Source organism: Lygodium microphyllum, chromosome 10 (genome assembly GCF_053477565.2).
Source record: "Lygodium microphyllum isolate KBCC chromosome 10, Lygodium_microphyllum_v1.1.10, whole genome shotgun sequence".
NCBI lineage: Eukaryota > Viridiplantae > Streptophyta > Polypodiopsida > Schizaeales > Lygodiaceae > Lygodium > Lygodium microphyllum.
The window spans coordinates 120405758-120430137 of NC_141144.1; the positions used below are offsets into that span (position 1 = coordinate 120405758).

Here is a 24380-nt window from a genome sequence, read left to right on the forward strand (position 1 = left end):
TACCAAGATGTACAACATAGTTAGGATACATGGCTCCACTTGGCTGAGTTTATATATAAGAACTCCACCCAGTCTAGCATTGGGGTTTCCCTTTTTGAGGTATTATACGGGTATAAGGTTTCCCTCCCTACAGTCTTATTCAATGATAATATCAACCCTTAGAGCAACGCCGAGTTGGATCGCATGCAAGCCCTGCTTCAGCAATACAAAGTGAATCTTCAAAAGATACAAACTCACATGAAACTCTATGCTGATGAGAAAAAAAGGCATTTGGAATTCCAAGAAGGGGAGCTGGTCCTCTTGAAAGTGCCTAGTTATCGTTACTCCACTCTCAAAGAGGGCAGCAGTAACAAGCTGGCCCATGTTTCTATGGCCCCTATTGGATCCTTAAGAGAGTTTGTGAATTAGCCTATCGATCAGAGCTTCCCCCTACCACCAAGATTCACAATGTGTTTCATATCAGCCAGCTGAAGCCCTTCATTGGCACCTTAGTGGACTATATGGAAGAATTTCCCCCCCATAGACGAAGAAGGTATCATTCAATATATCCCTGAGGCAATCATTGGGCAACGAGATAAGTACTTAAGATCTCGATCCATCAAGGAGTACCTTATCAAATGGCAAGGCCTACCCCTAGAAGAAGCCTCCTGGTGCTCAGACACCCTTGTCAATGAATTTCCCCACCTCCAAGAGGCCCACAGGCTAAAGACTAGCCAATTATACCCTCTTTTGACCACACCCTGCATGTAGACTGCACACTGATTTAGAACAGTTTTGTACTTGCCCAAATCTCAGCAATGTGCTTCCTACATGGACTGAAAGTTCTGCATCTTTTGCCCGTGCAATGGCTGGTTAATGTACAAACAGCAGATATTTATTTTTGGTTGAGAAAAAACAGCAGGGTATTTTGCTGGTTCAGCTTGTGCTTCCGCAGATTAGTGCATTTACTCTTGTGTTCGTGATAAAATGGCTGCAACTTATTCCAGTTCAGACATCAAGAGTTTGATGGAGATTAAATGGTTTGATGGTCATGGATTTGACCTTTGGAAAGACCGTATGTAGGGCATTTTGTTCCTAAAGGATTGTGAAGATGCTTTGCAAGAAGATAAACCCGCACTAATGTCCGATGTAGATTGGGCCAGAGTAAATAAAAAGGTTGTGGCTTACATAAAGATGGGTGCCACTGATGACATTCTAACAGACATTAAGGGTTTAGACACAGGTTATACAATATAGGAGAAGCTGAAAACTACTTATGAGATCACCACACCTGTTAATCAAGTACATTTAATGCGCAAGTTGGTGAATATGCTATTGGATGAGTCAAAGCCTGCAGCTGAGCACTTGAGTGCATTTACAGGGATTCTAAATCAGCTCAAAGATGCAAACTTAGACTTTGATGATAAGTTGAGGGCGATCTTTTTGATCATGACATTGCCTGACTCTTGGGAAACCTTGGTGGTTTCACTCAGCAATAACCCCAATCTCTCATATGATGGGGTGAGGGGTTCTATCTTGAATGAAGAAATTAGATGTATGTCTAGTGGAGAAGGCAGCAACTCAGCTTATAATGTAAGAGGCAGGGCTGAAAAGAAAAATGCAAATGCAAGACAGAGAAATAGGAGCAAGAGCAAAGGAAAGGATAAGAGTGACATTACTTACTATCACTGTGGTCGGAAGGGCCACAAGAAACCTGATTGCAGGTATTACAAGAAGGAACAAGAGAGAAAGAAGAAGGAAGAAAAGACAGATGCATTGGAGACATCCAAAGACAAAGAAAAGGCCAATGTGGCCTCTAGTGTGGTCATAGAGGAGCTTTCAGATACAGAGGCTGATGTATTATGTGCAGTTGATTATGATGCCCTTGTATGTCACATGTAGGACATGCAGATTACCAAGGCTGATGTGATTGATGCACTCTTATCAGTTGATGATGGTGTCACTCAGACTTGGATTGTAGACTCTGGTGCCTCTTTCCATGTAACTCCTTGTTTGGAGTATTTTGCTATGTTCAATGCAGGCAGTTATGGAAAAGTGTATCTTGGAAATAACCATGCTTGTAGCATTGATGGGATTGGCACAGTACACTTGTCTTTAGACAATGGTCAAGAGCTTGTGTTAAAAGATGTTGATATGTGTCTGGCATTAAAAAGAGTTTACTATATGTTGGTCAGCTTGACTTGCATGGCTACACCACACTGTTTGGTGGTGGTTTCTGGAAAGTGAAAAAGGGTTCCATGCTGATTGCAAAAGGAACCAAGAAGGGCACTTTGTATTGTTTGCACTGTAAAGCCTTGAATGGCAAGTTTCTTGCAATTGCTGAAATTTGCAGCCACTTGGAGTTATGGCATAAGAGATTAGGCCATATGAGCCAAAAAGGACTTGATGTCCTTACCTCTTTGAAGAGGGTTGATGGAAAAGGCTCTAAACTTGATTTTTGTAATGAGTGTCAGTTTGGAAAGCAAATAAAATTTTATTTTTACTCTGGTGTCTCACGTAAGTCCAATGTCTTGGACTTAGTGCATTCTGATGTATGTAGTATGCCCGTGAAATCATTGGGTGGTGCTGCATATTTTGTCTCCTTTATTGATTATTGTTCCAAGAAGATTTGGGTGTACTTGTTGAAAAAGAAAAGTGAAGTGTTTGTTGTTTTTAAAACTTTTCGTGCATTTGTGACCACTCAGATAGGTAGAAAGTTGAAATGCTTGAGAACTGATAATGGGGGTGAGTTCACATCGACTGAATTCAAGTCCTTTTGTGACTTGCATGGTTTTAAGAGAGAGCTTACAGCCCCTTACAGCCCTTCTTCAAATGGGGTGGCTGAAAGGTATAACAAGACTTTATGTGAAAGAGTGCGGTGCATGCTATCCACTACTAATCTCCCTCATACATTTTGGGAAGAGGCACTCAAAACCGCGATTCACATTTGCAACCACTCTCCAAACAGGTCCTTAAATAATGGCATCCCTGAGGAGGTTTGGTCTGGCAAATCGGCCTCATATCACCATTTATGCATATTTGGCTGTGATGCTTTTGTGCATGTTAGGAATGAGCTGAGGAATAAACTTGACCCAAAATCCACCAAAGGCATTTTCATGGGCTATGGTGATGAGAGTGAATTTGGCTATAGAGTGTGGTTACCTCAATCCAAGAAAATTATTTGCAGCCATAATGTTGTGTTCAATGAGGCAAAATTGTTGAAAGCCACTTAAGCCTCTAATGAAGATCTGAAAAATGTGAAATTTCAAAGTTTGCAGCCACCCATTACTTCAGAAAATGAGCCTCAAGGTGCTGTATCACAGGCTGAAACTGATGATCAGCCGGTTACTTTTGAGCCAGATGATGATGGATGGCAAATAGAAGCACAAGGAGGTCATGGACAGCAAGATAGGGTTGCTGATTATGAAAATGCAGGTACTAGAAATGAAAATGAAGGTGTTGTACAGCATGAACAACATGCTGAAAATGGTTTACAGCAGCCAATAAGTGCTGAAAATAATATACCTCCAGATGTAGACCCAATTCCTAAAAATGTTGATCATTGGGTACACAGGTCTACACACGTAAGAAGGCAACCACATAGGTTTGACCCCTCTTTGCATTATGTGATACTTACAAATGAGGGTGAGCCTCTTATATACAAAGAGGCCAAGTCACGTGAGTTCAACAATAAGTGGGAGCTAGCTATGCAGGAAGAGATTAAATCTCTATATGCAAATGATACTTGGGATCTTGTGTCATTGCCAAAGGAAAGGAAGCCACTTCCAAACAAATGCGTGTACAAAGTCAAGACAGTTGATGGGAAACCCAAGTACAAGGCAAGGCTAGTTGCCAAAGGTTATGCACAAAAGGAAGGGATTGACTTCCAAGAGGTCTTCTCACCTGTTGTGAAAATGACCACTCTACGTGTGCTTTTTGCTCTTATTGCTGTTTTGGATTTAGAGCTGTATCAAATGGATGTAAAAACAGCTTTCTTGCATGGTGGCATTGATAAGGAAATCTACATGAAACAGCCCGAGGGCTTTGTAGTTCCTGGAAAAGAGCAAATGGTGTGTAAGCTAAAACGCAGCCTGTATGGGCTGAAACAAGCACCACGGCACTGGTACAAAAAGTTTGACAATTTTATGCTATCCCATGAGTTTACACGCAGCCATTTCTCATAAAGTCCCTAAATATGACCAAACATCTTAACAGCTAGTATTTTTTTGAATACATTACCAACTTTACTTCTTTCTGAGTATTACAAATATACATCCAATCATTCAAAGCTAATTATATATGCTACAATGAATGATCAATCTCATCTTCAATGAGATCGGCCCTTGCTAGACTATCTACTTCTAGGTCTATGTTACCAATAGGCAATGAAACAAATAATTCTATCCCACTGTCAGATGTATTGCTATGCTCAATTTCTTCATCATCATCTGCAACCATATTGTTATCCTCTTCTGCGCTCCTCAAAAATCAGCTGAAATCAGCTTTCTCCATGAAAGATTTGGGAAATGCAGAGCATATTTGGGCATGAGGATTCGTAGAGATAGAATGCAGAAATTGTTGTTTTTATCTCAAGAAAAGTACATTGGAAAGGTACTGGACAGATTTAGCATGGCTAAAGCTAAGCCTTTTGGGGTACCCTTACCTCCTTATCTCAAGCTTAGCAAAGCCAACAGCCTGAAAGATGGCGTGGAAGTAAATGCTATGAAGGGAGTTCCTTATGCATCAGCTTGTGGTTCTCTTATGTATGCTATGGTTGCTACTCGTCTAGACATTGCTCATGCAATGGGAGTTGTTAGCAAGTTTATATCAAATCCTGGCAAAGCACATTGGGAGGCTGTCAAGTGTATTCTTCGATACCTTAAGGGTACACAAAGAAAAAGTATTTGCTATGGGCAGGGTGCACTTAGTTTGCAGGGTTATTGTAATGCAAACATGGCAGGTGACTTGGACACTCATAGGTCCACCAGCGAGTATGTCTTTACAGTTGTTGGTGGGGCTATTTCTTGGTGTTCCAGGTTGCAGAATATTGTTGCACTGAGTACAACTGAAACTGAATACATATCAGCTATTGAAGCTTCTAAGTAAGCTATATGGTTGAGCAGACTTGCAGATGATCTCGGCAATGTCTATGGGTACTGCAGTTTTGGGATGTGATAGCCAGTGTTGTGTATCTCGCTAAGAATGCCGTGTATCATTCACGCACAAAGCATATAGATGTGCGATATCACTTCATCAGACAGATTCTGGAAGATGGTCAAATCATATTGACCAAGATTAAAACACAAGATAACCCTGCAAATGTTCTCACTAAAAGTCTAAGCAAAGCTCAGCACGAGCACTGCATTCGACTAGTGGGAGTTGATTAGCTAGAGGTTCATATCGGACCTTTAAGTGGAAGGTTGTTGGGATATAAAGGCCCGATAACCTCCGTGTATAGTACACGCACATTGTACATGTGAATGCACCCTTTACATGCCCTAAGTATAAATACATTTTATTATTTGTGTACCAACACATTCTTAGTACACTCTTATCGTCTCGTACTTTCACTCTGCTAAAACTCTCTCAAGCCGTCACACTCACTCATCCACTCCTGCTCGAGCTACGTCCCTATCGCTTCCAACAAAGGGAGATCTTGTAATTCTAATATCTTGTATCCATACTTACGGTCCCGGGTTGTGGGATCCTTCATATCCTATCGATTCTTGTTGTCTATACCTATGGTCCCAAATTATGGAATTTTCCATATCTTGTTAAGTTATAATTGTACCTTATGCCCCTACGTAGAATTATTTTGTAATCAGAATTCTTGTAACAAATCTTACGTCTAGTCTCTCGAGCACAGTCTAGTGCTCTCATAACAGTTTGGCAAGACTACTTTCTAGCCCTACTAAGCACCATAGAGACCACTCTTGAAAGAATCGTGGCCTCTCTTCAAAACCTTCAACAACAAATTCAAGACTTGAATGAACAACAAGTGCAACTTCAAATAGAACACCCTATGCATCTAGGCCCTACACCAACCCCAACAAGAGAACCCAAGATCAACATGCTAGAGAAGTTCAATGGTGACCGTTCGAAGTTCAAGGGGTTCTTGCAACAAGTAAAGCTTTATATCCGCATGCAACCGGATAGGTATCTAGATGATGCTTCAAAGGTGGGATTCATTGGGACTTTGCTTTGTAGTCAAGCTTTGTCATGATTTGCCCCAATCTTGAAAAAGAATATGCCAGTACTTCACAACTATGAAGCAAAAACATTGATGAGAACTTAACCAAGGGGTTCAATGGGCACTTGAAGTCTCCTGCTGGAGTCCCAATTTTGTTTGTGAAGAATAAAGTGTTATACTATAAGGATCTACTTTACATCCCTCCAGGAAAGCCAAGACTCCAGGCACTCCAACAACGCCATGACACCCCAGCAGCAGGATACTTTGGAGTTAATAAGACCTTAGAGCTTATTTCAAGAGATTTTTGGTGACCCCAAATATGGAAAGAAGTTAAGGAATATATAAAATCATGTGATACCTGCAACAGGGCCAAGATACCTCGTCACAAACCACATGGCCTCCTGCAACCCTTGCCCATTCCAGCGCGACCCTAGTTTTCTCTATGCATGGATTTCATAACAGATCTTTTCAAATCAAACAAATATGACTCTATTCTTGTTGTGGTAGATAGGTTCACAAAAATGACACATTTTATCCCTACCACCAAGATCGTCACAAGCGTAGCAATCGCTAGACTCTTCCTCAGATAAATTTTCAGATTACATGGACTCCCAAACGACATCATCAACGATTAGGGTCCCCAATTCATATTTGGCCTCCTGCAACCCTTGCCCATTCCACCACGACCCTAGTTTTCTCTGTCCATGGATTTCATAACAAATCTTTTTAAATTAGACAAATATAACTCTATTCTTGTTGTGGTAGATAGGTTCACAAAAATGACACATTTTATCCCTACCACCAAGATCGTCACAAGCGCAACTATCGCTAGACTCTTCCTCAGATACATTTTCATATTGCATGGGCTCCCAGATGACATCATCGACAATCAATGTCTCCAATTCATATCTAGTTTTTGGAAGAGCCTTTGCAACCTCCTTGAAGTCCAAGTTAAGTTGTCCATAGACTGATGGTTAAACAAAACAGGTAAATCAAGTCTTGGAACAATATCTCTGCTGCACCATCAACTACCATCAGAATGATTGGTTTGAGCTCTTGCCCTTTGTAGAGTTTACTCATAATAATAGTATCTATGTACCTACCAAGCAAACCCCTTTCTTTGCAAACTATGGCCAGCATCCAAGGATGGATATACATCTCCCAATCAAGTAAAGAACCCTACCGCCCGAGATAAAGCTCAACACCTAGCAAATATACACCAAGAACTCAAGCAACAAATCCAAAAGGCTCAAAATCAATACAAACACTATGCGGACCAATATCGTCTCCAACACATCCAGCATACAAAGTTGATGATAAAGTATGGTTACTCAGGCATAACCTCTAGACAACAAGGCCCTCCACCAAGCTAGGCCACCAAAGATTTGGACCCTTCACCTAGCAAATATACACCAAGAACTCAAGCAACAAATCCAAAAGGCTCAAAATCAATACAAACACTATGCGGACCAATATCGTCTCCAACGTCCAGCATACAAAGTCGATGATAAAGTATGGTTACTCAGGCATAACCTCTAGACAACAAGGCCCTCCACCAAGCTAGGCCACCAAAGATTTGGACCCTTCACTATCATAGCCCAGATCAACCCAGTTGCTTACCGACTCCAACTCCCCAGCACCATGAAGATCCACCCAATCTTCCATGTTTCCTTGCTCGAGCAATACCATAGCTCACCACTGAGGGGGGAGAGATCTAATCCCCCACCACTTGTCCAGATTGAAGATCATGAATAATTTGAGGTGGAGCATTTCTTAGATTCGAGGATCTCCTGAGGTTGATTGGAATACCTTGTTCACTGGAAAGAATATGACATCAATGATTGCACTTGGGAACCTATAGAATATCTCCAAGGAGCACCTCTCAAAGTTAAAGAATTTCACAAGAGGAATCCAACGAAACTTGGACCAAACCATCGAGCCGCTCCTCGTGGAACTTGTTGCTAGAGAAGGAGGTAATGTCACGGACAGTCATGATCAAGTGTACGGATTAATTTTTGCTTATGCCGTATGAATCCACACCCCATGAGAACGCACCCTTAACAAGACATCCTCGAGTCAACCATGCGAACGCATCCTTGCCATGTCATCATAGAACCTTCTAGAAGATATGCCATGTCACTGTCTATATCATCAATGATGTCATCATGAAACATTCTAGAATATCTTTAGCTGCCCTCCAACACCTATAAAAGGAGGGGCTCACCATAGAGCTCCTCAGTCTTATCAATGTCAATCTTGGGAGCTCAAGGAATCAAGACCTCCAAGTAAGTAACTTCAAGTTCCAGTTCTAGTTCTTGTCTAGTCATGATATCTGCTCTTGCCTTGTCTTCCATTATACTCCTATTGTCATGTGACCTTGTAATCTTGTAGTACGAGATCTTATCTAGTATTGTCTTGTATCTTGTTCGTCCCCATTGAGAAAAATCTTGTAATTCTAATATCTTGTATCCATGCCTTCAGTCCCATGTGGGATCTTCCATATCTTGTTAAGTTATCATTCTATATTGTGCCCCTACGTAAAATTATTTTGTAATCAAAATTCTTGCAACAAATCTTGCATCTAGTCTAATCTCTCGAGCACAGTCTAGTGCTCCCATAACAGTTTGCTTCGCCTACAAAGTAAAAATATTATGCTTGATCTCCCTCCATTAAAAGCATCTATTCACATTATATGTGAAAGATGTGTACTTGGCAAAATGCATCGTGCTTTGTTTTCCAAAGGTGGATCTATACGTGCTGGTCAAAATTTACAACTTGTGCATAGTGATATTTGTGGACCCATACATGTTAAATCCATCAAAGAATACTTGTATTTTGTTATCTTCATTGATGATATGACTTATGTCATAAGGACATGTATCTTTGAAACCTCACTTAACATGAGGATTAATTTTTAATCACATGGTTAAGTAAATGTTGCACATGTAATATGTAACTGGGATTAGAGTAAATTTACAAGCCCGGAACCCGAGGAAATCATGAAATATCAAAGGCAAAAGTTACTATAAGTTATGTTGCACAGATACTTGGTGGCATCTGGTACCAATTGTTGACCTAGATCATTCATTTGGCCATAAGTATTAGTTGATAACACTAGAGAAGGGGCGTTTAATGGTACCTAACGCCAATTGATAGTCAAAGATGGAGCAAAGACACTTGGAAAAGGAATTTGCCTAGCCAATATAATTATTGGCCAATCATATTATTTTTCTAGGCACTAAAATAATTATTTGATGAATTTTCACTATTTAAAGACTAAAAATTAATATTTAATAGACTGGATAATACTGAAAATGGGATTAGAAGGCTGCCATTAGGCAAAACTTGCCAATGCAAGTGGGAAAAACGTTTTTAGGGGCTGGTGGAGTCTATGCCAACCATCGTGAGAGCGAAGACTATTAGAGAGCAAGAAGAGGTTACTAATGTGATTTGCAACCACCACGGATCAATCCTACAACATGTGACAGTAATTTGGATCCCTCCAGGAGCAAGTGACACCAGTCCAAGGTCCTTCTAGCGCAAATGATAGCATATAGGACGGGGCAACCATCTGTCTAGTGGTCCTAAGCTATACATGACAACTTCCATGGCTATTCGACAAGACAGCAACAGTAAATGACCGATTTTCTTCAGTTCTTCGCAAAGAAAGTCTAAATTTTCTCTCTCCTCAACATTCTCTCTCATCTCCTAACCTTTCCACATCCTTGCTTTGAAGATTACAGCATTGAGATCACTAGAGGCCAAGAAATTTCAGATTTCTCTTATATAAATCCTAATCTGCAGTACAAATTAGGGTTTAGCAACAGACTCAGAAAGCGTGCCAAAAAGTGGAAGCTACAAGACTTGGATTCAATAGGACTAAAGCTGTTTTCAATCAAATTCAAGTAGAAGGACCAGCAAATCAATGAATTTTGGGTATTTTCCATCTCCATCAAAGCGGATGAAGGCCAATTGATTACCCGAATCAAGAGGCAACTCTAGTTGAAGACTTGCTAGTCATTTTGAACAAGAAGGGAAATTGAAATATTGAAAGGGATTGGGAGAATCCCATTGTACATCAACTTCTTCTTCAATTAAGATAAAGAAATACCAAAAGGGGCACCAATTTTGGGACCAACAAGGTATCCATTGTCCAAGATTGGGATACTGAAAGAAATTGGGAGAATCCCATTGTATATCAACTTCTTCTTCAATTAAATTAAAGAAATACCGAAAGGGACACCAGTTTTGGGGCCAACAAGATGTCCATTGTCGAAGATTGTAAGTTATTTTATATTTCTCAATTTTGTAATAAATGTTACTGCTGTAACTAAGTTGTAATCAAGGAATTACCACCCATCCATGGAAGGAAGGCTGGTTTCATGGTTCCGTTGCCAAGACACCACTCAATCCCTTAATTTGGTGGGCCTAAGGCACCTAATTGCAAGCCAAAGCTTTATGCTAGTACTGATTTTTACACTCAGCTCAGAAATTATAGCAATATGTCTTCATACAATGAGATGGACTCAAGCAATGATGATGCCTATCAGTATGAACATTCACATGGGAATGAAGGAAATACAATGTCTAAATTGGACAAGGCTCGAACCATGGACACCAAGCTCAAGATATTGTTGTTGGGCACGATACACACCTTCAAGGCATAAGGAGACTGATGACCAATAAAGTGAAGAGGAATTTGATAACCACTTCAAGAATCGGACGAGGAAAGCAACAAATCTCTTTGTTGAATTGGCAAAGGATCCTCAATTTACCCAATTTTTGAATGCTCCAAAGAAGGTTAGCAAAGGCAAGAAGAAGAAGATGTCTTCTACACCTTTGAGACAACAAGATGAATCGAAGATCATGCCAAACCCTTCAATTGAAGCTTCCAACGATGCTAATGAAACAAAATAGTTGGTACCTATGGGGCAAGGAATGCAAATGCAAAGCCATCACAAAAGTGCTAATCCAATGGATTTTGGACAGCCAGGCACGCATGCTATGAAGGGGCAGCCAATGTATTTTGGTGGAAGCACGATTTTTCATGCTATGGTTGGACAAGGACCACATGCAGGAATGTATGGCACAAAATCCCTATTGTATGCAGCAACCAATGCATGGTATGCAAGGGCCAATGTATCCGAGTATGGCTGAAAATATGCAAAACCTATGTATGGCAGCATTGCCTTGATACTTGGGGCACAAAGTAGCACGTTTGGTACTGCATCTGCATTCCTGAATGCTTATGGGGAAGGTATAACTTAGGTTAGAGTAAATTTATGAACCCGGAACCTGAGGAAATCACGAGATATCAAAGACAAAAGCTGTCGTAAGTTATGCCGCATACGTACTTGGTGGTATCTGATGGCAATTATTGGCCTAAGTCATTCATTTGGTCATAAGTGCTAGTTGGTGATACTAGAGAAGTGGCGTTTAATGGCACCTAACGCAATCTGATGGTCACAGATAACGTGGAGACACTCGAGAATGAAAGTTGCCTAGTCAATTTAATTATTGACCAGTCATATTATTTTTCTAGGCACCGAAATAATTATTAGATTAATTTTCAGTATTTAAAGACTGAAAATTGATATTTAATTATAGATAATACTGGAAAAACCATTTGGGAAGGCTGCCACTTGTTGTCAAAAATACCCATGAAAGACTGAAAAACGTCTTTAGAAGCTAGAGAGGCATTTTTAGTGCATTTGGCTGAGAGGGAGGAGATGCTGCCGATTTGATTTGCAACCATTGGAGGACATTCTAAGGCAACCAATGGCAAGAGAAAACCAATCAACAGCAAGTGACAGCCTCTACACATTGTTGAGACAAGGCAGCAGTAATAAATTATTGATTTTCTTCAGTTCTTTACATCTACAAGCTGTTGAGACAAGGCAACAACAAAGAATGACTAATTTTCTTCAATTCTTCATGAAGAAAGTCTGAATTTTCTCTCTCCTCAGCATTCTCTCTTATCTCACAGCCTTTCCATAGCCTTGCTCCGAAGATTACAGCATTGAGATCACCAGAGGCAAAGAAATTTTCAAATTTCTCTGCAATAAACTCTAATCTACAATAGAAATCACGGTTTAGCAACAGCCTACGGAAGCATGCCAAGAATTGGAAGCTGCAAGACTTGGATTCAATAGGGCTAAAGCTATTTCAGTCAAATTCAAGTGGAGGACTAGCAAATCAATGAATTTGCGGCATTTTCCATCTCCATCAAAGCCGGTGAATGCCAATTGACTGGCCGAATCAAGGGGCAAATTTGGTTGAAGACTTGCTAGTCATTTTGGACAACAAGGAGGGTTGGAATACCGAAAGGGATTGGGAGAATCCCATTGTACATCAACTTCTTCTTTAATTAAATTAAAGAAATGCCGAAAGGGGCGCTAATTTTGAGGCCAACAAGGTGTCCATTATCCAAGATTGTAAGTGATTTTGCATTTCTCAGCTTTGTAGTAAATATTACTACTATAACTAAGTTGTAATCAAGAAATTACCACCATCCACGAAAGGAAGGCTGGTTTCAACTTGTCATTGTTAGGCATATGCTTTGAGGCACAAATCCGAAGTGTTTACATGTTCTAAATCTTCTTGCCTCAACTGAAAATGGCAGTGGATACAAGCTGATTACACTATGTACCAATCGAGGGGGGGGAAATATATGTCATAGGAGTTCAACTCTTTTTTGGTTGAAAAGGGCATTATCCAATTGTGTACTACGCCTTACACACCTTAACAAAATAGTGGGACTGAAAGGAAAAACTGCACTTTGATAGAAATGGCACGTTGTATGTTGTCACACAATAAGCTACCCCCAAAGTTTTGGCTTAATGCTATCATGTGTGCAATGTATGTCCTAAATCGCAAGCCAACTATAGCATTGGCTAAATGTACACCTTACGAGGCTTAGAATAGACAGAAACCTATGGTGTCATATCTTCATGTCTTTGGTTGATTGGCATATACTTTGGTGCCACAGCCACAAATACAAACTACAAGACAAGGTTATCAAATGCATTTTTGGTTATAGTGCAGAAAGTAAAGAGCACCGCTTCTACCAACCCTCCACCAACAAGATTTTTGTTAGTAGAGATGTGGTATTCGCTGAACATGTTGGTCAGTCATTCATGGATTGCAAAAATCGGCCCAATGTGGTACCTATGGACATATTTAATAGTTTGTTACCATTGTTTCGATAAAATGCACCTGATTTTGATCAATTTCAGCAACCTATTGAGGGTCTACAGCAACAAAATCAGTAGCAAATACATATTAAACAGCAGCCTATTTCAGCAACAATCTAGGAGTTGTTTTAGCTTCTTAAATAGCAGCCCTCTCATCACCCACTTCATAATCAGTAATACCTTGATCAATGGGTTTGCCTACTGGTAAGTGTGCTATAGGCACAAAGTGGGTTTACAAATAAAACACAAATCTGATGGTAGCATTGATCGTTACAAGGCACATCTTATTGCCAAAGGGTATGCCCAACAGTACAGGATTGACTATGATGAGACGTTTGTACCCGCTTCACGTATGACCACCATTCACAATGGCATCGCTTGGCTACTCATTATGATTGGCATGTACATCAATTGGATATGAAGACTACTTTCCTAAATGGTGAGCTTCATGAGGAGGTTTATGTCATACAACCTCCTGGCTTTGTTCAAAAAGGGTAGAATGCAAAGTATGCCAGTTGCATAAGGCCATCTATGATTTACAGCAGGCACCTAGGGCATGGTATGAGAAGATACGTGCATACTTGATTGCTCTTGGCTTCAATAATTCACACACTGAAAACACATTTTATGTCCGCTAACATGCAGATAGCCCATAGTTGTCAAATACAACAGGTACGATACCTTATGGTACAATTAAAAACAGCACTAAATGTTACCTTAAGATTTTATAAGGTACGGTACGATATTAGTATGAAAAAAAAAATCATCTTGGGTATTTTGGACTAAAGATGATAGAATAAGTGTGTAAGTCTAAAGAGCAATGCTATTAGAGTATATAAGATGAATACTTGAGAGTAACATACCAAAACCTCTATGGTATATGCCTCATGCGCAATGTGCACTACAACATATAAGTTACAAGTAAATAAATACGATTGGATACATCATACATAAATGATCATACAAATAAGAGAAGTGCAAGCTTGGGAGGGGGGAGAGAGAGACGTGTGAAGCTTGATCATGAGAGAGAGGGTGTAGAGAGACTTGATCGTGAGAGAGAGAGAGAGAGAGAGGCCTTTTTTTTGTTGGGAGGAGATTGATGCTTGAAAAAAAGAGGTTGGGGGGTGTGACCAAAAGTACCTTGTTTTTTCGTATGAAATCGTACTAATACGTATCATATGGATCATATCGTACTACATGCAGGGACAACTATGGGATAGCCTCTTGATTCTCATTCTTTTATGTGGATGACATGTTGTTGACTGGACCTCGCAAACCACATTTCAGCCTTAAAAGTTGAATTGTAACATACATTTGATGTGATAGATCTTGGCCACTTGCACTACTATCTTTGCATACACTTTACTGCAATTGAAGGGGGCATTATTTTGCAACAGTCTAAGTACATTGGGCATCTTCTTGAGCATTTTCACATGCAAGACTACAAGCTTGTCTCTACTCCCATTGAGACAAGCTGGAGTAGAGACAAGCCACAAGTTTACACTTGAGGATGCAAGAGAACCATTTGATGCTTCTCTTTATCAGCAGGCTGTTGTTTGTTTATTGTATTTGTGTAATACACCGCTGGGTATTTAGTTTGGGGTCTCTCAATTGACACACTTTATGCACAACCCTAGTACTATACATTGGCAAGTAGTTAAACATGTCTTTCGTTATCTCAAAGGTACTCATGGATTGGAATTTTTTAATCCTAGAGGCACTACTCTTTGCTTGCATGCATTCACAAATAGTGATTGGACTAGTTTTGACACAAGGGTGTCCACCAATGGTAATTGTTTCATACTTGGTGATTCATGCATTTCTTGGTTGAGCAAGAAGAAGTCTACAGTGGCCATATCTAGCTGTGAAGCAAAAAACACAGCCACATTTACATCTACATTGGAATGTGTATGGCTCAAGGACCTTTTGGTCAATCTTAGTATGGGACAACAATCACCCATTCCTATCCATAATGACAATCAGAGTGCCACGGCAATTGTGAGGAATCTAGCTGGCAAATGTGTTTACGAAAGCTCTCTCTAGAGAGAAATTTGAGGCCTTTCCCAAGACTCTACGCTTGATACCATTTGGGGATTGATCTGCCTATTCCCTGTATACGTTCACACCATTCACCCGAGGGGGGTTTGTTACACTTATCATGTTCCTCCTAAGTTCTGGTATAGGGATTGTACTTCGTTATCATTCTTACATAGTGGATGTGACCTTCCAACACTCTCCTCTCTTGCTATTCACTTGTTCACTATCAGTGTGTGTGAGTGTACGCATGCTGCTAAACCCTGACCTAGCACCACTTGCTGTTAGACAGCTCTCCCCTTGAGCATCTTGAACACTCCTAAATTCTTTTACAGCATTCATTCACTTTAGAGTTCTCTTTCTTCCCTATTTGTATTTTTGTGTTTTTCCTTTTTACATTTGTGTTTGAGTTCTCTATGTTTCAATCATGGTCATACAGTCAATGTTTTCTTTTGCAAACCCTAGCATGTCTCGACACATTCTGCCCTCTTGAACCATTCCCTCAAACTCACACCATCCCCACTCATGATCTCTGGCCACTATTCTTTCACAAAGACTAATGAACCCCATAGTATGTAATAAATAAGTCCATAAGTGCGTAATGACACCTTAGAGAGTCCCTTTGAAGGCAGCATAATAAGAAGGTCCATCAACATATGAGTTTGTGAGCTGGAGTCCAAAAGAAGATAGAGAATCTCAAATTTCCATTTCCCCCCACATCACATGGACAAGATTCTTGCCTTTGCTGAGCAACAATATTGTTTTTATACCAGATGGACACAAGATCACCAGCCACCTTACAGCTGGTGGAACTTATTGTCAGATTGAAAGAGAGCATTTCCAGCAATAAACTTAGGGGCCTGCTAAGAAGATGCTGTGTGATGTGTCTCACATAATAGTATACGACATCCCCTTTAAAGGGCATGCCCTAGAAAGATGAAGTAAGGTATCCCCTAAAGAATATGAGACTTGATGCTAATTTCAATTATCTGCTCATAACCCACAATGCCAATTTCCAAGCATTATCAAATTGCACAACAGTTGATAGTAAAGGCAGTGTTTCAGACACTGGTGTTTCTAAAGTCCGCAGAGTGATAAAACAAATCTAGGAAATACAGCATACAAACATGCAGAAAGCTACACCCAAATTAGAAAAAACCACAAAGTGAATAGAACATTCCCCTGGCATGATGATGATCTGGCACCCTAGTTCCAAGTACATACAATATAGATTCAAGATTCAAGTATGCAGCCAAGTCTGGCTGCAGAAATTACCTGGTTTTTGCTACCCCATAGTAGCCTCTTTTTTTGGTCAGCAGACAGGAAGTTGCCGAGACTTTTAGTTGCTACCAAACACATCCAAATTCATGTATCAACAAATGCACACAGAAATGCACAATAAGTTTGTAACCAATATTGCACAGAGTACTAACCAGCCTCTGCAGCTCTCATTGCTGCCAGAGTCGCATTACTTTTGACATCCACACCCTCTCCCTGAACTGCTGGACTTGAGGACAATGAGTTCGAAAGCATTTCTGATTCAGGACCCCACTTTGACCCCTTGAGAGATTTCTCATCTCCAGTGAGCACAGGCTTCCCTGGCTCATGTGCATGATCATTATCAGAATTTATACTTTCCACTTTAGTTGATTTCTCAAAGCTTGAGTGGTCTAACTTTCTATGATCTGAATGTCGGGTTTCTGCCTTTTGGCTGCCCTTCCCTGCATTGTGGAAATGAACCTCATCTGCATCTTTCCCAGACCTCGCAACTTTTTCCTTCTTTGTTTCAGGGGAATGACCAGACTTCTGGTTTTCACCTGCTCCCTTTCTCCTTGGCTCATCCCTTATTGCATAATCATCTTCTGCATTGCCACTTTCCTTTTCCTTCCACCTGTCTTTGCTCTTCTGTTGACTTGACTCTTTAGAACTTTCCTTTGATCTTTCACTATCTAACCTTGAAGCATGCCTTTCTCTGACTTCATATTTATCCTCCTTGTTCCAGCTTCTTCCTTCAGAATCATGCCAATAGTTACCAGAACGTTTAGTTCTTGCTGTTTCTCTCTCTTTAAAATGCAAATTCTCATCATCCAAATCCCTATCTTTGGCAGCATACTTTTCCCTTCCGTAACCAACTTCCTGGTCTTTGCTTCTGTATCGATCTCTGAGCTCAGTTCTGTCTACTCTGTCCTTATCTTTATCACTTGTCCTGCTTTCTTTTCTTTTGTGTCTATTCTCATCATTTTCCCTCTCTCTCCTTTCAGGAGTCCTATGGTCACTTCTGGAATATCTGCCATCATCGCGTCGACGATAATCAGAATCATAACTTCTTCCTGAAGAGTTGGAGAAATGGCTGTGATGGCTCCGATCATGATGATTAGCATATTTCCGACCATCACTATGATCATACCCATCTCTTCCATAGCGATCACGATGTGAACTTCGATGCTCATAAGGCACTACATCTGCTCCTCTCCTACTGCGTCCAGTATCCCCTCGTTCGTTATCGTTTTTAGCATCCATCCTCTTTTCCCTCCTCAATACACCATCATCATGACTAAGCTGAGATGGACTTCTCTCGCGCTTCCAACCACCTAATCAAAAAATGTAATGTTTTAGCATTAAAAATGACAACCTATACATAGCCCCTTTCCTTCTGCAAGCATGCAGGGCAAGCATGAGGGGGAAACAACCACAAATTCACTTTACTACCTCCGTTTCACTTTCCCTTATCCTAACCCACCTGCAGGTCGAAGTATCTACAACAAATAACTAGCCAAGTTTCATCAATAGCCAAAGTTTGAGCAATCTCGCACAAAGCAGATGAGAAGGCCACCCAGAAACAGAAACAATATTAATAACTGTAACAACAGAATTCCACAAGCAGATGCTGCAGACACAGCAGCAGTAGCAACGTAGTGCAAGCCTCAAGCAGGATAAATAAGCAATAGCATTGCACATCTTGGATGTGTTTCACTGATTTAGTTCTAGTCAAATTTCCTTATTTGAGTGGCTATATTGCTAATATACCCCCCAAACTCGAAAATCAGAAAATCTAGCCCAAAAAGAAAAAAAAGGAATGCGTCAATGGAGGCTGCACCTGGGGGTGGAGGTGTTGGAGAGCGTGAAGATGAGGGAGAATGTCGACGGTAATTTCTCCGAGATGTGTCAATTGCTGGCTTGTGAAATGAAGGCCCTGATTCCCGAACATCAGGTGAATGTGCAGATGGACTTGTATCCATTCTTGATGTTTAGCCAAATCAAATTCTGTTGGACCGGATGCAACAGGAAAAAAAAACCAATCATCATCTCACGTCGATTCTTGAACCGAGAATCATGTATGTGGACAAACAGAACTCCTGAATTTCACGATGAAGAGAATCTGAACCAGCCGAGACTCCCAAAAGGCAGAGAAAACCATACATCGAAACATATGTCCTAATACAGTACTGAAAGAGCAAACTGTTGATAACTAGACACGAACTGAGTAAACAGGGGAAATTCTATCATTAATGCTTAAAAGAGTACCAGTATTTCCGCCAGCCGCCTTCAAGGAGTCCACTCACAGACAAATCGACTCGAGACATTACAACAACTGACTGAAGATAGTCCCTGCAAATGTTCAGCAAAACCTATTCTCGCGAGTGAACAACCGAGCTGCGTTTCTCAAACCGTCCATGGCTGACGAAGGGGAGACGGCGGCAGGTCAGAGACAGATTTGGCCTAGAGGATTGTCGAAAGCCTCTCGATCAGTTTTCTATGTGACAGGTTACAGAAGTGTTAACTCACTCATTAGCCTTCTTCACTGCTTTTGCTCAGATTTCTTTAAAGGCATTGTGTTCTAACGATGTAAAGCCATGCTTCTTTCCACCATTATTCATTTTGTAGCAAACTTGGTAAAATATCTGACTTCACCTAACACCTCCATGATTCCTTGATTACTAGAAGCGAGGCTTAAATAGTTGGACCCAAGTTAAATATTAGGGCCTGAATGTTCCATGGAAGAATTCTAATGATGATGAATGCAAGTAGGAAACTTGTGCTCACCCCCAATGTGAGAAAGCACTAAGGACCTATATTGTGGGCCAAGTAGCATGCCCAATCTTTCATCACCTGGTGCATAGGAATAAGTGGGCCTATCAAGCCAAGTTGGAGCATGAATTTATTGATTACTTTTTGAACAAAATAATAATGTGAGCACGGAAGCTCTTCCAAGAACCTAAAGCCCAAACCCATTTTACTATTGAGAGTGGTTATTACACGAGTTCTACAAAATTGATGTATGATAGCCTACCAAGGTTAAGGAAACAAACATTACAAAGCCTAGAGAAGACCCACGGCTCATGTAAGTACACATCTTAAACCAGAAGAAGAGGCGTAATCAATAGCTTTGCATAAAGAGTTTAGAGATGCCTTTGCCTAAGACATATGCTAACATGAAATGAGTTTTGTCCAACCTGCTATAAAAGGAGGGAGCATGGCCACAATGCTTTAGTCATCTACCTTGTATTTGCTAATTCTTAGTGTGATGATAGGGAGTTTATGGAGTGTGTGAGTTAACACTCAACCATTATACTCTTTGATTATCACAATGGATCATGTTCCCATTTACAAGTTGTTCATTGTCTCATTGTCAATTATGAGTCTTCTAACATGGTACTCAATTTGAGATTTGTTATGGTTAAGATTTGCTTTTTCACATAGTCTACAAATTTGCATTAGTCATAATTGTTTGTTGCATGTGATGACTTGCATTTGTCATTATGGTCAAAGGGTATTTGTGTCTTGACATTGTTGGCAAGCTAGCTTGCATTTGTCAACATGCCATCTAGCATCAACGTGTCTATGTTGATTGTATGTTAGTATATCAATGCCCATTAGTCGGTGAGTGGATTGCTTATGGCATATTGTATGGTACTTTATGCTTTAGTGCTAATCATGCTTGTCTTGGTATCTGGGGCATTAACCTACTCTTGCATTTGAAACATGCATGTTGACTATTATCAATAACATGTGTTTGTGCATGCATTGTTATTGATGTTGCATGGAAGTTGTTCCCAAAGTTTAGAGTCCAAATCCTATCATCTCTCTAGAGAATGGCACGTACATGACTAGGTACCTAGACAACCCCATCCCCCTCAACCACCAAAGAGCACACTACCCTCCTCCACCTTCTTGCTACACATACACTTTTGGTCACCATTAGAAGACTATTAAACGGTTGACAAGTACATGAATATGACGTACTAGTAGAAAAGCACATCTCTCATGGGAGGGGTGTGATATCACTGCCCTTAAGCCCACTTATTCAATAATGCCCTTTACAATGGCTTCCATGCCAATTGTTCAACTAATACTTTTCTACCAATCCTAAAAGTTGGAGATCTTATGATTTCTAGTTTTTATAGGGTTGTCATGATTGGCTACGTGCTAACCAGGCCTTAAGGACCCATACTAAGCACATGTTGACCAAATTATCAAAGACACACATTGGGCATGCGGATAAGTGGGCTCAAGTGAGGGTATTTTCTCAACTATGTCCAAAATCAAAGCTATCATCGAGGAGGGCCAAGCATATGGGAGGTGGACGTTGAAGTGCATGGATCTGAGCATGGCTATGGTGGCTTGAAGACATAGAGTTGAAGATAGAATGTCACACAAGTGAATTAGGTTCCAAGATGAAAGCTTGGACTCATAAACACAATCTTGTGTGTGTAGATAATGACATAGACACTTGAGTGGAAGGACAAAAGTACTATGACATTGCATTCAAAATGAAAGGAAAGTACAATGCTTTATAGCTTTAGGATAGGTAGCACTATTCACCACTGTGCATATGGGATCTAGTAAGCCTGCATGTCCTTGGCCCAACTGCTCCATACAAAGAGGCACACTATATGTGATTGCCTAAATCTCAACACCCCTCCTCAATCACAACCAGAAAGGCACAAAGTGTGTAGAGGCTTTAGTGAGTCACCACCTACAAAGTGTGGGCACACCACAAACATTGTAGACACTAGAGGCTATCACAAACCAAAGCTAAGTGTGGGTACCAAAAACATGGTGGACATCCAGAGGCTATAACAAGGACCTCACAAATTGTAGAAAGGCTGTAATGCCAGGTTACATGAAGAGTTTACAAAGCTTATGATAGAGGCATTAGGGCAAGGTTATACGAGCCTTCAAAAAAATCTATTTGGAAAATTGGGAATAGAAGGAATGGTGAGGCTTGTCCTTCTACTCCTAATGGTCTTCTTCCTTTGCTCCATGATCTTCTTCTTCTTTTACAGATGCAAGATAGGCCTTTTGAGACCTCTTTCTAACATGACAGAACTTCTCAGTGTGTCCAATCCTTCTGCAGAAGCCGCAAAATTGCTGGTCCTTTTTTCCTTTGTTTGTGTTACTGACATATACAACATTTATTCATCCTTAGAAGTACTTGACTCTTTTTTATTTTTTATTTTCTTTTATTCTTCCAATAGAGAGGCCTTAATATCAACCAATTTAGGGTTTGGCATGTTGATTAAAGTGGTTGAAACATTATCGTAATTAGAATGCAAACTTTTAGCAAAACACCAATACAAATATCTTCATCCATTTTGAGATTTATTCCTACAAGTTGGGTTAGGATACTTTTCATGTAGTTTAGATGAGATGCCAAGGATGTATGATGCTTCATGTCTAGTCTAAAGAATTCAATTAGCAATGCATATTTAGAAGACTTTGATTGGGCACCAACCAATGTGTCCAATCTATCCTAGGTGTCATGAGATGTGTCACAGGCATCCATATGATGAATGTAGATGTCATCCAACTCAAGGTTTATGATGGCTTGAGCCTTGTCATCATTTTTTTGCCAAATTGCTACAAGGGCAGCATCTTGGGGCTTCTTTTCTTGTCCATTGGTAATGGCCCATAAGCCCTTCTTCATTAGGATGAGCTTGATACGAGTTTGCCAGGTGTGAAACCCGACTCCTTTGAATTGACATGTCAATGAATCTTTGCCCATGTTGGATGGCTAGAGCAATAGCAAATCAGCATCAAATTCTCAAATTTGAGTAGCAAAAAAGTTGATTGTGTCAAAAGACACAAGTGCTAAGAGCACTAGATGAGTGTGAATAGACACTGTGTTTGTATCTGCTTCCTTGAGTCTTCCAAACCTTCAAAATCCTTCAAGATCTTCCAAAATTGAATCTTCCTCTCCTTGATTTGATGCTGGGAACTTCATATTTGAGTGACAAGAACTTCAAAGTGCTGGAACTAGTGGGAAGATGAAGTGCAAAAAAATCTTTGAAGAAATTTGGCTATGGAGAACTGAGAATTAGGGTTTCTGACTGACTAGTTTTTCTCAGATTACAATAGCCACAATAAAACATTTGGGCTCAAAATTTATTAGGAGGAAGCTCATGTGATAGGCTTCAAATGCCATATAGGCGCAGAGTGAATCACAATATGTAGATGCAGATCCAAACATATGACAGCACACATGTGCAAACAGGACAATGACCACGAATTTTTGAAATGCTGAACTCTAGCTAGGACAATGTTGGTGTTTGATCTACCATAGAGAAGCTTTGGGAGTCAATAAACACTTTCCTAGAAGGAAGCATTGGAAGATATGGCCTATAGAGAGAGATCTAGAAGCTCCAACTGAGGTATGTCCTACTGGCTATGGCTACCATGGAAGGTCAACTGGAGATAGAGGTGGAAACTGAGGTCATGAGCCGACAATGTGCTAACCAAAAGTGAAGAGGAGCTGAGAGAGCAGAGAAGGGAGTTGAGCCATGCTCACCATGGCTTTGATACCATGTTGAAAAGCATGGATCTGAGCATGGCTATGGTGGCTTGAAGACATAGAGTGAACTCATGAAGACATGGAGTTGAAGATAGAATGTCACACAAGTGAATTAGGTTCCAAGATGGAAGCTTGGACTCATAAACAAAATCTTGTGTATGTAGATAATGACACAGACACTTGAGTGGAAGGTCAAAAATACTATGACATTGCATTCAAAATGAAAGGAAAGTACAATTCTTTATAGCTTTAGGATAGGTAGCACTATTCACCACTATGCTTATGGGATCTAGTAAACTTGCATGTCCTTGGCCCACCACTCCATACAAAGAGGACACTCGCCGTGATTGCCTAAATCTCAATAGTGGATGTATTGTTGCTTTGTGGATTTTTGTAATACATTTGGCACAATGTCACAAGCTAGGATCATGTGGAGACTACATAAGCCTAAGCTCCCTATATTGAGATGTAGTGCAACGTGTTGGCATTGTACAATGGATCCAATCTCTAGAAGTGATATTGGAGGAGATTATTAATACCAATGAAATGAGGTAAGTATCCATTGTCACCCATTCTTTTTCAATTGTACACATAAATGAGATATCATACTCTATTAATAGACTAGGAGCCTTAGTATTACGCTTGTCTCAAAACACTCCTAAGGAGTTGCAATGACATATAAATGCATTGCATGTATTTTTCCATGACAAAGAATTTATTGTGACATTTGGGAGACCAAGGTTATGGTACTTAATTCCAACACCAAGTGGATTGGACAATCAATGGCTTAATTTATATAAGGTGGGGAGATTGTGGAGTGAGTCTATAGATATATCTACACGGGTTTTACTTTTGCAATTCTAAGATTCACTATGAGGAGAGAAACATAGGACAAGTTGGTCCAATGCTATGTTGCATTATAAGCCATGGAGAACAAGTGTGCATATTAGTTTCAAGAGCCCAAATGAAACCTTAACTCTTTGACACATTGGTTACACTGGCACTCTTATATGGAGCTCCTAATTGGGGATGGAGCCTCTATACAAGAGGAGGAGACCCACAACAAAGTAGCCACCACCAAATAGATGGGAGGACTATGATGACCGATAGTAGATGGAGAAGTCCCTATTGATGAAGTTATCCCAAATGATTATGATTAATTCATTCGTGCTACATGAGATCATCAAAACAA

The 24380-nt window shown here is 40.3% G+C and overlaps 1 protein-coding gene across 3 annotated transcripts in view; it reads right to left on the reverse strand.

Annotated features, from left to right (window-relative positions):
- LOC148030500 (uncharacterized) overlaps positions 1-19256 on the reverse strand; it is a 66943-nt gene extending 47687 nt beyond the window's left edge. Inside the window, exons 1-4 of one of the 3 annotated variants that reach the window (XM_087686842.1) lie at positions 18922-19256; positions 18494-18752; positions 16830-17987; positions 16672-16742 (exon numbers count right to left, since the gene is read on the reverse strand). In XM_087686842.1, coding sequence (XP_087542968.1) covers positions 16672-16742; positions 16830-17987; positions 18494-18635 — 1371 coding nt within the window. In that variant the 5' untranslated portion in view covers positions 18636-18752; positions 18922-19256. The remainder of the gene's footprint in view (positions 1-16671; positions 16743-16829; positions 17988-18493; positions 18753-18921) is intronic. The other 2 variants (XM_087686841.1, XM_087686843.1) reach the window with 2 other exon arrangements.
- Positions 19257-24380: the final 5124 nt, after the last annotated feature.